The sequence below is a fragment of the Anoplophora glabripennis genome, unplaced genomic scaffold, assembly GCF_000390285.2.
Source record: "Anoplophora glabripennis isolate ALB-LARVAE unplaced genomic scaffold, Agla_2.0 scaffold638, whole genome shotgun sequence".
Classification (NCBI taxonomy): domain Eukaryota; kingdom Metazoa; phylum Arthropoda; class Insecta; order Coleoptera; family Cerambycidae; genus Anoplophora; species Anoplophora glabripennis.
The window spans coordinates 148,180-163,321 of record NW_019417008.1 but is presented as its reverse complement, the minus strand read 5'-3'; the positions used below and the strand labels follow the sequence as shown (position 1 = coordinate 163,321).

General features: G+C 33.1%; 2 protein-coding genes across 2 annotated transcripts; one reads left to right on the top strand and one right to left on the bottom strand.

Moving 5' to 3' along the window:
- Window positions 1–495: 495 nt before the first annotated feature.
- LOC108913704 (U6 snRNA-associated Sm-like protein LSm3) lies at window positions 496–1,072 on the bottom strand. The gene is made up of 3 exons (XM_018719298.1): window positions 963–1,072; window positions 800–907; window positions 496–748 (listed from the first exon to the last, which is right to left on the bottom strand). Exons 1-3 carry the CDS (start codon window positions 981–983, stop codon window positions 572–574), a joined length of 306 nt encoding a protein of 101 aa, XP_018574814.1. The 5' UTR covers window positions 984–1,072; the 3' UTR covers window positions 496–571.
- A 3,205-nt stretch (window positions 1,073–4,277) lies between these two features.
- LOC108913703 (fibroblast growth factor 1-like) lies at window positions 4,278–15,142 on the top strand. The gene is made up of 4 exons (XM_018719297.1): window positions 4,278–4,506; window positions 9,066–9,298; window positions 9,731–9,837; window positions 14,367–15,142. The coding sequence occupies exons 1-4, from the start codon at window positions 4,394–4,396 to the stop codon at window positions 14,559–14,561; spliced, it is 648 nt and encodes a 215-aa protein (XP_018574813.1). The 5' UTR covers window positions 4,278–4,393; the 3' UTR covers window positions 14,562–15,142.

Here is a 15,142-nt window from a genome sequence, read left to right as displayed (position 1 = left end):
TATGTCTATCCATGCAGACAAGTGCCATTCTATAAACTGAAATTTAACAAAAACCTACTGAACTTTCTGCTCATAAGTTTTGAATAAATTAACTGATAAGAGAAAAACCAAGTACTAATTAAAAACTAAAATTGAACTGCATCTACTGCCATAAAATTTGTAACTTTAAAAATGTGTGTGCTCCAAAAATTATATTCAGGATATTAGAAGCCTCATTATATTCAAATGTAATTTATGTAAAATTCTCTCTAAAAACAGCTGAACTAACCCTAAAATTCTGACTATAACTGCACTAAATATAGCCTAAGTATAAGTAAATCTCTTTCAATTATAAAAAGCATTCTTTTATACATGTTTTGCAGCCTAGTTTATCAAAACTTGTGGCTCCATTTAAAAATTACATTAGCTCTAAAAAAATTTACTGAATGCAATAATTATGTCAACAGAACATCTTACAAGTTTTATTTATATTCAGGATAATATAGTTCTATTAAATCCATAAAAAATGCATTTATTTTATTAGCTTAAAATTTATAATAAATTTTAGAAAAATGACAACATAAAACCTAAATTATGAGGTTCTCATTGGAGGTGAAACCAAAATAACACCGTCACCTCTAACGAACAACATTGGGATGTTCCTTTTTGTTGTTCTGTAAACTTCTTCGTAAGTTTCCTCATCTATTTCAACTGTAGTTATCGTTTCTTCAGCATCGCTAAGAATCATATTCATGTGTTGATCATATGCCTTAAAAACATTAAAATTTATTTAAGAAAAAAAAAGAAGCAAATTTCTTACATGTAATCTTCCTTTAATTTCTCTGTCATTTCTCATTTTTACGTATATCCTTTCATCTAAACTTAATCTCACCAAATCCAGTGGTTCCTTCACAGTTATCGAAGGAATCTACAAGTTATTTCATTTTTAAATATTGTATAAAAGATAAAATAGTATAACTTACATTTTCTAAATCATCTGCCATGTTTAATTATTACTTTTATTTTATAAATGAGAAACAATTAATTAAATTTTATTTAGCTAAAAGTTTGGTTAAAACTAATGTTTGACAGTTTGACATTGACAATATTGACATTTCACCATAAACCTAAATAAGATAGATGGTTAATTTGGATTGAATAATGAATGATGGACTAACCATAGACAAGGAAAAGAGAATAGAAAATATCTAAAAAAAAAGACTGGCTGAGTATTTCCCACAACCCAAAAGTTAAATCTTTTCTCAACTTTTTTGTTGGTCATTTGCGATAAATTCATCTATCAATATTTATAATGTGTTATTGGCATAGATTTGACAGTTAGTATACTGTCAAATCTATGTTTATTGAGCAAACTATGGAAGGTGCAGATAGAGCCCTCCATAGAGCATAGAGCATATATAGAAACTTCCATAGAGCAAGCCAGTAGAATACAAATTGTTGACAACAAAATTCTTTACTATTTTACAGGACTAATAAAATTTTCGCAAGGCCAAGGTGCGATGGATTTTGATGAACAAAGCTTAAATTATAGTTAAAAGCAGGGACCCGGACCGTACCGTTTTTGGACAGAAAACCGGACCAGAACCGTAATTTTTTTGTGGACCGGAACCCGCGCCATTATTCTATGGCTAGAAATTGGCCTCAATGATTTGGGATCGAGGGGGATTATCCCTCTTTATCCTGCCTCATCTCGTGTAGGCCTGGACAGCCTTCGTAGGTGGGCCCCATCCGTCGTCTACCCCGACCGCAAATGCGGCCGGTGTAGGCGCTTTGTGGGACCTCCTTTTGTCCTGGCTGGACCCCGCCGGCTAGGGCCCTTTCTTCTGGCGCTCTTCTTGCTTCGCCGGCTCGTCTGTGTAAACCCCGGGGGTAGTGTCATGTTTATGTGTGGTATGGTTGGGTAGGGTAGTGCGGCTATGCAGCCTGGGATGCGCTTTGCTAAGGTGGCCCTTAGGCTAGCGCGGGAGGGGAGGGGTAAGGAGGGTATGGGGGGTGTGTATGTGTGTGTGTGTGTGTCGTTGTCTTCGTTTCTTGATCCTGGCTGTCTCTGAAACAGAAAAGGTTAGCGGGCAGGGGGGGGGGGTCATTGGGGTGGTCACCCAGGGTCAAAAAGTTGGTGTCTAGGTCTTTTGTGTTTGTCGGTCACGTCGGGTACGTAGTCAACGGCTTGCCTGAGGAGGGGATTGTCATGTCTAGCGGCTACGTCAAATCGTTTCTCCGCGTTTTGTCTTATTGTCTGTGTAGCGTTTGTGTATTGTAAGTCTCGTAATATGTCAGTGTTTCTTACGTACCAGGGCGCGTCGGTGGCCGTGCGGAGGGCTATGTTTTCCACAGCCTGTAATGACTTTAAGTGGCTGCGGTTGAAGTACCACCTTGATAAGCGTTCGCTTATTCCTTAAACTGAGGGTGTTTCCACCTTTGAGTAAGGGATAGAGCCTAGCCCTGGTGGTCTTCGCTCGCGCCACCGTCTCCACGATGTGCGGTTTCCACGTGAGACGCTGGTCCATCGTCACGCCCAGGTATCGTGTTTGTCGATTCCAGGAGATAGGTTCCTGGGATAGTGTCAGTCTGTCGAGGTTTTGTGGGATTTTTCGTTTGGTAAAAAGGATAGCCGAACTTTTGTTGGGATTAATTTTGACTTTCCACCTGTTGCACCAGGTTTCAAGTTGGTCTAAGGAGTTTTGGAGGAGGGAGACGGAATATCTAGGATCTACGGATTGGGATGTGATTGTCAGGTCGTCGGCGTATAAGTATATGTTGGTGTTGGGGGGATGTGGGATGTCGGAGTTGTAAATGGTGTATAAGTGTGGGGACAGGACGGTGCCCTGGGGGACACCGGCCTCCATGGGACGGGTGGTGGAAAGGGAATCTTGGATTTGGATGCGGAATTTACGGTGGTGTAGGTAGGATTTTATGAGTTTGGTAAAGGATATGGGATATTGGTTGGTGAGCATTTTCATCAGTAGGCCTTCATGCCAAACCGTATCGAAGGCCTTTGCGACGTCCAGGAAGACAGCACCAGTGTACTGTCCCCTGTTGAAGGCCGCCGTGATGTGCTCGGTAAGGCGAAGGATTTGGAGTTCAGTGGAGTGATTGGGTCGGAAGGCGAACTGCTCGTCTGGAATGACTTGCAGTTCTTGGGAGTGGGTTCTTAGACGGGTTAGGATAATTTTTTCTACCACTTTGCTCATAGCCGGGAGCAGGCTAATGGGCCGGTAGTTGGATGGGATGGTGTGATCTTTGTTGGGTTTTGGGATAAGGATTATGTTTGCTGTTTTCCAGCGGGTAGGGAAGTGTCTTAGTCTGAGTGTCGCGTTTGTTATGTTTAGTAGGGCCATGAGGCCCTTGTGTGGTAGTCGTTTAAGTGTCGTGTTATGTATATTGTCGGGTCCGGGGGCTTTTCTGTTTTTAAGTCTGCGTATTGTCAGTCTTAGTTCGTCAGGTGTTGCGGGGGGGAATCTAAGAGCATTATCACTAATAGGTACTTATTTTATCATACGCATTTTAGACGCATTTTAAAAAGATCAGGAACGACGGAAACTGTAGAAAGAAACAGAAACCATTACCTATAATTATTGTGTATACATAATATACAAGGCCCGACGGTAGAAATTTTAATGAGAGCATTTCAAGAGCATTTTTATAGTTCCGTTCTACACACGATTCCACAAAAAAAATAATTCAAAAATTTAAAAACTAAAACTACTATTTTTTTTTAATTTGATATGTTCTCTCTTTCTTTTAGAAAACGTGAATTTAAGAATAAAAACGTGAAAAAATATGTGAAATAAAATTTTGTACAAAGTACCTATTTTTGTTAATTTTATATATTGTCTACTCTGCCACTGGTTCAACCCCTGGCTCTTTATTTAGTTATCGATTTTCCTTATTTCGTTCTGGAACGTCCAAAATAATCCCTTACAAGTGTTTTTTTTAGGTTATACAACCAAAAATACAAGACTGTCGGTGTTATTGTTAATGTTAACAATAAGTCGATTATAATTGGAGGCGCTTGCATAAGAGTATTACCTTCGTTTTATAGCTTTACTAAATTGGGTAAGTGAATCTTTTAAATATTTACCACTTGTGGGATTGCGGATACTCATTTATAATCTGCAACCAAAACAACCTTTCTCACAAGTCTATAAAGGCTATTTATAAACTGATCCATTAAAGTTTTTGAATCTATAAACAGTGAAGTCTGTTTTAGTTCATTCAATCGTACTACTGCACAGTACTCGACACTACGCAATGTTAATGTTTTTAAAGTCATAAATTTTAAATTTAAGCAGTTTTTTGAGTCATACACTATCGTGTGATCGATTTGAAGCTCGATTCTAGTAACTTTTATATTATCGTAATTGATTTTATTGCCGCATATTACAAGCAAAACATGAAAAATGAAGAAAGTGCGGTTGGTGAATCAAGTTCAGATGATGATACTGTTTCAGAAGATGAACAAGATAATTTTACCCATACAACTCGGGTAAAAAGATATACTGAATGGTAAGTACAGATTTACATGTATAAATGTTAATTCTGTAACTTAAAAATAGGCACCTATCTAATTATATTCTATTTTTATAAGCACTCATCAAAACATTTGGGCGGGAAAGGGTTGACGAATGAATTTTCATTTTATGTCCATAGTTTAAAAACTATTACCCACTTTAAAATATTTTTTATTTAAGATGAGCAGGAAATAGCTTATAAAGTTAAATAGGTTTGGGTTATTAAGGTGGTTGTTATTATTATTATTATTAATTTTAATAATGGTTTCCTCTAAAAATATACATAGATCATTCTCCATTAAAACATCATATTTTGTTATAATTTTAAATACTTACCTAATGACTAGAACTACTGATGAATAACATTTTATTAATTTTCCAAAAATTATTTTATTTTAATTAAAGGAATTGAACATTAATATTCTCTTTATAATGATTTGCCATGTCTAACTTCAATAATTTAAGAAAAAAGTAATCCCCATAAATTTCAGGTTATCTTATTATTCTTAATATTAATTTTCTTATTAAAGTATAGAACGAACATTTTTTTTTTGTGTAAACATCACGGATGATGTTTTGAAAGAAACTTTAAAAATCCAAAAATAAAATAATATTTATTGAGCAACTTCAACTTTTCTGCAAGAACTTCTTTTTCATATCTCTAAAGTAGGAGAAACCCCCAAAAATGTCAAAATTGGTCCACTATTTATAAACACTACGTATAAACACTACCTTGTGCTCGGCAGGCTTTCACAGAGTTACCATTGATGATGCTGACAGTAAATAGCAGCGAAACGTTTGGAAACATTGAATGTGAACAGTTACAAACTATTGTTGAGGACCATTCGGTCTTAGACCTTACAATTAATAAGAACCGGAATCAATGTCAGGGCGGGCGTAGAGTTTGTGAAAGCGGGTCTGCCCCGCAAACCCTGGCCCGAGAACAACAAAAGCAAAGATTCCTAGCTAAGGCTAAGGAAGTGCAATGTAAGTCTGTAACTTGCAGCGATCAAGTGCATAAGCCCCACGTCATAACGACTCGAGAAACTAACATTAGGGACGGTGAAAGCCTCAGATCTTCTGTCTTTGTAAACACAAACTAAACAGTTGAAATTTAAGGAAATGAGTCTTCCTTCTTAAATTTTTCCCTAGTAGCATAATTTCAGGGTCAATTCTAGGCCAAATTTTAATTCCTTGCACCTGATTTAGTAGTGTAAGGTTAGATTCTTCAGAGATTACCTAGTTATTTAGTCGTACAATCTGTTTACAACTACTACTTACATGTTTTTTTTTGGTATCAAACTACAGAACGTAGAGAAACATTAGCATTCAGACGTTTAAATGCGCAGGTACGTTTGAATGTTTTTATCTAAAGTATAGGCACTTGTATCATATTTTAAGACTCTTCATTAAAAATTTTCATGAAATAAAATTATTGGAAAAAATTTTAGTCTAATATAAAATTAAAATCGGTTTTTAGTTTAAGGATATTATTACTAATATTAGTTACAAAGATTATCTAACTGTTAACTTCAATGGATTTAAATCTTGTTATAAAAACACTGCGATTCTGTTTTATTTTATTTTGTTTAATTATATAATACTAGCCTTTACTATAATTTTTATTCAGTCTGATAGTTTGAGATCCAGATATTCGATCGAAATAAGTTGGGTGGTCTATTAATAAACATATTCAAGTTTGTACATGTCTTATTGCGTTACTGTTCTCTTAACGTATTTTTTGCAAAATAGTTGCAAGGTTTCTACCCTCTTATATTTAACTAATATATGCATAATACACAATACAGGGTGTACAGGTGTATTGCATAGTTTAAACTAATGATATAACTCCTCTAAATAAGAAACAAAATTCCCACAAACGTAAGTCAGGAAATAATTTCCTACACACAGGGTGTTTAAATTGAGATTCATGAAAATGATTTTTGATCATTCAAAATGCCTAAAGATAAACTTTTTAAAAAAATATATAGGTACCGATTTTATTATTAGCTCTATTTTAAACGTACCTATTAAACAAATCCAAATAAATTTTAAAACAGCCTAAAAACTTAACAAATGAAGTTAACATGTTTTTATACCAAAAATGTAGGTATTCAAAAGATATCTAACTTCACTTTGATATGATGATATTACAAAAAGCAACTACTCTACAAACAACGTGCCCTGACAAGTATTGAATTAACTAGCAATAAGCAGTAAATAAGTAGTTATAAACAATTGAATTGAAAAACATACCTCATATATTGAAATAAATAATGTAAACTTTATTCTTATTGTTCTAACGTTACCATTGACAAAGACGAAATATATTGCTGGTATAATTTAATGCTGGTCAGGGTATGTAGGCCGTAGACCTTCAAAATAAAAAGAAAATTTGCTCCAGAATGATTGTGATTTAAACTTGCTATTTTATTTTATATAAAAATAAAGTTTTAGGTGTTTTTAATACTTATATTCAAATAAATTTATACGTGTTTCGACTTGAACTGCCTGCATTTTTAAATTAAGCATGTTTAATGCACTGGTTTTTTTATTTTGGGAATTACACTATAAGGTAATACATGACCTTATGCAATTCGAACTACCCTGTATTATAATACGTATACGGTTATTAGTCTATTTGATTAATTATATATTTTTTTCTTTAAAGTCTTTGGCATAAAATCTTTTTGAAGGGCAACACTTTTTTGGAAAAAAATGAAAATTTACAGCTAACTTTGCAGTCCATTTGTAGAATGTCAGATTTTAAGATTCACGTTACTTATTTAAATTTCTTAGCAATTTGAAAAATACATTCATTATCCTTTAAATATTTTTAGTAGATATCTAAGGATTAACAGTATCAGGGTTAATACGGACATGATGAAGTTTATTCCAATGTCTCAGTACCTACCTACAAATATTTTGACGATCCCTACTCATGCTGTTATATACCACCTACCTACCAGATATTTCATGTAGTGTGGAAATATCTGAATAACGGTTTCGCTGAAGTTATTTCAATAAAAATAGCATAACGTGAATGAAACAGTCACGAAATAGAGGTAGTACCTAGATATTCTAATTTGAGGCCAGACGGAATGTAGTCTGTCCTCTAAAAAAAAGTAATGGTATTGACTAATGAAAACAACCATTAAATCATATACAAGCATGTTCAAAAAGTGCTTATAAAAATAGCGGGAACATAGTAAATTGATTTTTAACGAGTTTCAATAAACTTGTGTCTTTATTTTTATACAAAAGTACTATATTCAGTGTGTCTATAAAACAATAACTTTTTCTCGAAAAATCAACAATAAAAAAAGTTTATAAGATTGCACTACCCCATCCGGGCACACACCGTATAGGTATGTGGTTTCGACATCATGAATTACACAGGTCAACAAGGGTCGAAAAGCAGACACACTAATATGCATTCCCGAAGGATTTTGGCGTGCTGAATCCGAATCTGGCCGCAGAATTGCTTTATCATGTCAGGTTTTTGAGATACCCTAACCTAAAAGTGCAAAAAACACTGTTTTTCTTCTTAAAAAAAATACATATAATTTAAAAGTACAAGGCTCCCTCTTTCGAATGCCGTTGAGTTTGCTCAAATATCTTTTTTTTTCGTTGAGATATCACATGTTGAAATTTCTAAGTTTATCAGTTTCTTAATATGTGAAAATCCACTAAAGATCCCTTAGACGTCAAACAGTTGATTGCAGTTCAGAAACTTCATACTCAGAAACCTTCAATACATACGAACTCAAACTCGCAAACTCCAAATCCACAAACCCCAAACCCACAATCCCTAAACCCACAAAATCACAATCCCACAAAACCCGAACCTACAAACTCCAAGCATACAAACCCCAAGCCCACCAACTCCAAACCCACAAACCGTATGGGTATGAAGTTTCTGAATTGCAATCGATTGCTTGATGTCTAACGGATCCTTAGTAGATTTTCGCATATTAAGAAACTGAGAAACTTAAAAATGTCAACATATTATGATATCTCAACCAAAAAAAAAGGATATTTGAGCAAACTCAACGGCATTCGAAGGAGGGAGCCTTGTACTTTTAGATTCAATGTATTAGTTTTTTGAAAAAGAGTAGATGGCATTACTACATAACCTCAAATATGACGAAAAACAGTGTATTTTGCACTTTTAAGTTAGGATCTCAAAAACCTGACGTGATAGACAATTCTGCTGCCAGATTCAGATTCAGCGCACCTAAATCCTTCGGAAATATATATTTAAGTTTCTGCTTCCAAAAAAAAGTTAAATTTTGTTGGTCTGTGTTATTATTATGTTTTTATTGAAGATGGTCATTTTCATCCTATGCTTCCAAAGCTTCAATTAATCTACACAATATATATTTTTTCCTTTCAGAATCTTTTTAACTATTCGTGTTTAAAAATTAAGAAAAGTATCTATGTCGTTCAATAATAATTTAATAATTATTTTTATATATCTTTGAATATAAAAAATTCAATAAAATGGAATACAAAAGCATGACAAACTTTTAAAAGTTAATGCATTGTTTTTAGGTGTGGTGTAGATACAGAAAATCACTCTTTCTACGAGACAACTAAAAGGGTAGTATGGCCCCCTCCTTCTTCCTCCTCCTCATCAGCGCAAAGTTATATAAATTTAAGACCCACAAGGGTAGGCAATCCCGTGTTGGGAAACAAAATGCAATTGTATTCAAAAACGGGTCACCATTTAGCAATATATCCTGATGGGTCGGTAAAAGGGACTTCAGATGAAAATGATCTTCATAGTAAGTGTAAATTTATTATTTTATGTAATCATAGTCGATGACAATTTGTAGTTATTTATCTTCGTTATTTGTTATTATTTATTTCTCAAATTATCAAACTTTGGAAATCATTTATTAAGTTCCAAAAAATTTAGAAGCTTAGACTATTGAAATACCCTTCTAAGTCATTGTACACAAAAGCGCGTTTCAATCACATACATATTTATTCTGTCGTCATTTCATGATGTTGTTTCCACAAATAGAGCTCTCTGTAGCTTGATGTTCAATTGTTTATGTAATGTAGGTATTTTCTTTCTTTACACTTTCGTTCTTATATGTACTTCATTAGTGTCTCGAAGAATAACGGAGAAAATAGAAGTGACATTTGTAGTGGGTCAACCGGTAAGAGTAGTTCCAAATTTCTGATATTTAGTATTGACTTTTTTATTTCAGCGTATTTAGAGGTGGTGTCGGCCGGATTTCCTGGACACGTGAAAATAAAAGGAATGTTAACGAATCTGTATGTAGCGATGAACAAAAAGGGAATGTTGTATGGAGAGGTAAATATTTGAGTTTATCAATGACGCTATTTATAACTAAAATAAAAAGTATTGACACGTATTTGCCATTGCTGTGTTTACTATGGCTTTATCTTAAACAGCTTCTTCCCTACTAACACCAAGGTTACAAATGTGTAATATTATTGATATTGCTTAACTCGGTTATGGTTATACCTACGTAAAAGGTGGTCCCAAATTGTCTCCTGATATTTTAAGAGCGGATGGGACATACAAAATAAGGGTAGCCTTTTCTACAAATCTTTTTTTCCGACAATAGATAATAATGAAGATATGCCTCCCAATGAGAGGATGATCATCATGTTCTTTTGCCATTAATTAAAACTCTCTATCCGATATTGTTTAGTTATATTGTAATTTTTTATTATTTAAATCCCAAGTCTTGCGTAAGAGGTAAAGTTTGGGGTCACTATTTCATCCCCAACTTTTTTAATTTATGGAGAATATTGATCTCTATACCATTAGAGCAAAAAGATACCTTGTTGTGTTATTTCTTTACATTCAGCAATGGTATGTGCCATGTGTCACACATTTTGAACTATTTGTACAAAACAGATACAAGTGCAGTAGTGTTATTTGAAAAAAATTAAAATTTGCGAAAGATAGGTAATATATTTCTCTTTTTTAAATTATTTTCTTGAAATTCTACTAAAGCGAATATAATTGCCGAAACTAAACAAGAGTATCTTTTTTGTCTATTTTGTCTATTTTGTATGATTAATATACAGGTACAGGTACAGGGAGTATTTAATAAAGTGATCCTCAAATTTCACGTAGAATGCGAAAATGCAGTAATATATAGGGCGTTCCATTTAAAATAACGAAGTTGGTGTCGACTTCCGGTATAACCGGAAGTGCTGGAGAGTTCTAGATATTTTAGCTGTGTTCGCCCCAGAGACATTGCCATGTTACCAAATTTTCAAAATTTTCGAAGCAGTACTTTCCTAGATATCGATCAACGCAGTTCCTGGTGGGACACCCTGTATATATATACATATATTATCTATATAAACAAGTATCCTTAATTTTGTTTATATTATTCGTCTGGAAAATATCCGGAGACAATTTAGCATTACAGGATATTTCATTAAGAATGGAACCCAGTTCAATATTAGATTCATGAAGCCAAATTAGGTTGTTACTCTTTTTGAAAATTTCGGATTTTATTTTATGATTATCGGTAAAGGTTATAGAAGCTCATAAAATAATCGAACTTTATTTTTTAAACTTTATTATTAATTTTATACATTATTAGTCCTTGTCTCCTTCAAAAAATCTCAAGGAGCCAAGTCTGGCGAGTGAGGAGGGTGAGGGAGGACAGTACTCTGATTTTTGGCGCATTACATACGGTTTACTGTTTCGCTTTGAGGCAAGAACTCAAAATGCACAATTCCATTAAAGACGAAAAAACAGTGTGCATCATTTTAACATTGGATCGAGACTGATGTGCTTTCTTGGGACGTGTAGATCCTTTGCTAATCCATTGTGATGATTGAACTTTTGTCTCAATGTCGTAGCCGTAACTTAAACCTAGCTTTCATCTTCCGTTATGATCCTTTGAATGAATGTTTCATCGTCATTGAATTATTCAAGGAGTTGCCAACGAACCTCCACACGATTTTCTTTCTGTTGCTCGGTCATCAAACGAGGACCAAATTTTGCTGCAACTCGATGCATGTTAAATTTTTCAGTCAAAATTTTATGGCATGACCGAATTGAGATGCTAATGTCTTCTGTAATTTCTCCGATAAATCAATCGGCGCACCAGATTTTTGACTTTCTGAATGTGGGAGTCATTAATTGAAGTCGAGGGTCTCCCTGACTGACGACCACTTTCAAATTGTGAAAACCATTCGTAATATTGCGTATCGTATAACCCAGAGCATCATCATTGTTTTAAAAGTTGAAGCGTTTCCGTGAAAGTATTCTTCAGTTTCACGCCAAATTTTACTTTGCATCATTGTTCTAGGAAATCGCACACTTCATAAATCGTCACTAACAAACACGTTGCACTCAAATCACGAAAACTAAATGAGATAACAATAATCCAAGAACATGTGGTTACAGAGGAGGTTATGCTGCCAACCGTATATTAGTAATATCACTAAATATCTCCATTAGCACGTAATTAAAAAAAAATCGGTTATTTACTGAACAAACCTCGTATATTTGCTTAAGCAAATATAATCTAAGCATTCTAGTTCATCACATAATAGTATCTACAATTTGGACCAACAATTACAAAAATTTACCTCGTTTTAAATAAAAATTTGTTTACTAATTGGAAGTAAAAAAATAACCATTTCCAAAATAAATCCGATTTTTCATGTTATTAAATGTTAACTAAGGATACTACTGTACGTTTGTATTTTTTTTGATTAATTTTATTTAATTTTTATACCTATTCTAATCTTAAAAAGTATTTACTTCCGTTACCAGAACAAAACATCTAGTATGACCTTTTACTAATATGTTGAAAAAAACTTTGTAATCGAGGGAAAAGTTTTCAGCAATTCTAAACAATAAGTAACTCGTACGTATTTCGAATTCTTGTTGCAATAAACACATCTATAGAGATTTTCACTCGATTATGCATAGTTTTAGATATATTACTAGAATCCGAAACTTTTGTACAAACTTTGACAACTTGCAGATTGAAAGATTTGATTAAAGTATGTTCAGTTAAATTTTGATGTCACACATCTGTCACTTAACTGTGTTCTATTCTTAATGCACACTAAATATTTATTTTTCAAAAACGTATTCTTAGATTAATTTTCTCGTTAAATCGTAGATTAATGCAAACCAATATTCAAAGCAAATAGGATACCTACATTTTATTCCACATTCATTTATGATGACACACTCATAGTACAAGAAATGCTAATCATATTATTATTCAAAATTACAATTTAATACATTAAAAAAAAACCTTACTTTGTCTATGCAAACATTTACAACTATTAACTGTATTGTAACTATTATTTTACAAAAATTTTAAAAATTAAAAATAAATTGCATGACTTTTTGTGCAAACATTGCCTCTACTCCTTACAAGAAGTTTGTTCTTATGGTTCATCCCCAAGTGTATAAATGATTGAGCTTGTAATTAAGTTGTTGTATCTGTTTTATATGTTATTTTGCTATATTTTAGTGATTATTGTGCATACGTTTCATATCGTGTATGGTTCTTATTACTACTACTATTATACAGGGTATATCAGAAATGTTGGTAAATTCTTCGAAAGGCAATATATCTCTTCAAAATATGAAAAAAATTATTCGTATCTGCCCTGAAAATGTAAGATAGAGACAGAATGAGAACTAATTTTTTATTTTAATGGCTTCTACAATCTCTAAGTAGCTGTATTATCTGAGCAGGGAGTACTTTTATATTGCTATTTGCTACCCACTTGCTAGACAGTACTGGAGTGGCAAATTGTTTGTAAACAGTGAACTTGATATGTTTTTTAGATAACGGTAGATAACAATTTTAGTGGAAAAATTAAATATTTGATGACAATTAACTGCTACTTGACAAGACAAAACAGTGATATATCGAAAGTTTTATTTTTCTGAATTTTACCTTGCCCAAAAAAGATTAAAAAATAATTGATAGATACTTTTTTCTTCATAAACAACTAAAATGTAAAATTGTATGTTTGTTGATTTATTTAATAATATTTTTTTACTAATATTACTAAAAATTTCGAGATTTAATTTGTTATCCATTCATTAATCGTTTGATAAAATATTTTGTTGTCATTCTCGTAAAATTAATATCGCAAAATATTTTAGCTGTGATACTTAGTTGCTGTAGCTACTATTTATTTCAGTATTTTCCAGGAAGAATGTATTCTATTTAAACTATTTGACACACCAATGATGTAATAAAAGCGGTATGCTCTTGGAAAAATATTTTTGATTAGCGTCGCATAGATCTATTTTTATTTCCATCCCAATTTGGAACGAAGGTTATAAAGAACGTACCTCATATTTTGTATATAATGAAATTTTTCTTTGCTGACTGTGACAAAAACGAATCTCCCATGATGAAATAATCACCCTGTATATACTGTATATTACTGTATATTACTTAATAACAATAACTCATTACTTTTGAAGTGCCTATTTTAATTAAAATCAGTTCTAACACCACATATTTTTACTATTAATATACTGTGTGGTAAAGTTCGTTTCTCGTAGGGGATTTTAGGATTAAATATTATTTGTAGAAAGTTTTTTATTTATAGAAAAGTAATAAGTAAAAAAATATATCTACCTGTAGGATATGTAAATAATAGTAGCCGGCAGTTAGTTTCCCACAATATTAAAAAAAATCATCTTGTCTAGTACGGCATTAGTCATGCTTTTATAGTACCTACAGATTAGTAGGTCGCTATCTGCCAGCAGATATAAACTATGCTTTATACCGAAAACAAATCTTTGCTAACAACGAAAACGCCTTACCCTATACATGTATCACTTAGTATTTCTGATTGTTCTTTTAGCCTAACTCCTCAGAGGAAGCAACTGTATTTATTGAGTCATTCCAGGGATCATACAACGCGTACTTGTCAAGGAAATACGCACACTTAGGATGGTACATAGGTATAAAAAAATCGGGGAAGGTCAAAAAAGGACCAAAAACCGCATATGGGCAGAAAGCTGTGCGATTCATACCTAGAAGGTCGAAGTTCGAATGAAATCTGCATTTTCTTCAACAGTATTATAAAAAAGCAGTATTTATTTATACAGTAAATGATTAATATGGTCTGTCGTCTGTACACATTGTCCCATCCAAGGTCTATTGTTTCTTAGCTTTCTTATTATTAATATTAGTTCGAAAAGTAACATTCTTTAACGGTATAGTAGGTAAGTGTGAAGTTGTAAAAAAGTGTTTACAATTTAAAATTTAAATAAATCGAGGTGGGAAAATTTGATTAACAGATTTTTTTGCAAATAAAATTTTTTGTTTTTAATACACTGATCCGATGAAAATCTTTTTGGAACCGCTGAGGTCTCCTATAGCTCTGCCTTGCTGATGCGTGGTTATTTGGAAATCGGCGAAGATAAAGATGTGCAGTTAAGTAGGAGTTTTCATCATTGTTTCCATATATGTATTATCGTCATGTTAGTTCTTTGTTACTATATTATTGTGCCATTTTAGTGTGCTTATTCGTACTTGTTAATTCACACACATAGACATTCCATTCACACACTGTAAGAAAAGTTGGACTCATTTTCACTCAATTTCACTCAATAATGTGCTAATTTCTGTCCATGC

Bases quoted from the DNA above. Each gene is read 5' to 3' on its own strand.
- LOC108913704 (XM_018719298.1), bottom strand. From the start codon at position 983: ATGGCAGATGATTTAGAAAAT. The intron at 908-962 runs GTAAGTTATACT...AATAACTTGTAG, and splicing joins TGGCAGATGATTTAGAAAAT to ATTCCTTCGATAACTGTGAA. The intron at 749-799 runs GTAAGAAATTTG...AATGTTTTTAAG, and splicing joins AAATTAAAGGAAGATTACAT to GCATATGATCAACACATGAA.
- LOC108913703 (XM_018719297.1), top strand. From the start codon at position 4,394: ATGAAAAATGAAGAAAGTGCGGTTGGTGAATCAAGTTCAGATGATGAT. The intron at 9,299-9,730 runs GTAAGTGTAAAT...TTTTTATTTCAG, and splicing joins AGATGAAAATGATCTTCATA to CGTATTTAGAGGTGGTGTCG. The intron at 9,838-14,366 runs GTAAATATTTGA...TTGTTCTTTTAG, and splicing joins AGGGAATGTTGTATGGAGAG to CCTAACTCCTCAGAGGAAGC.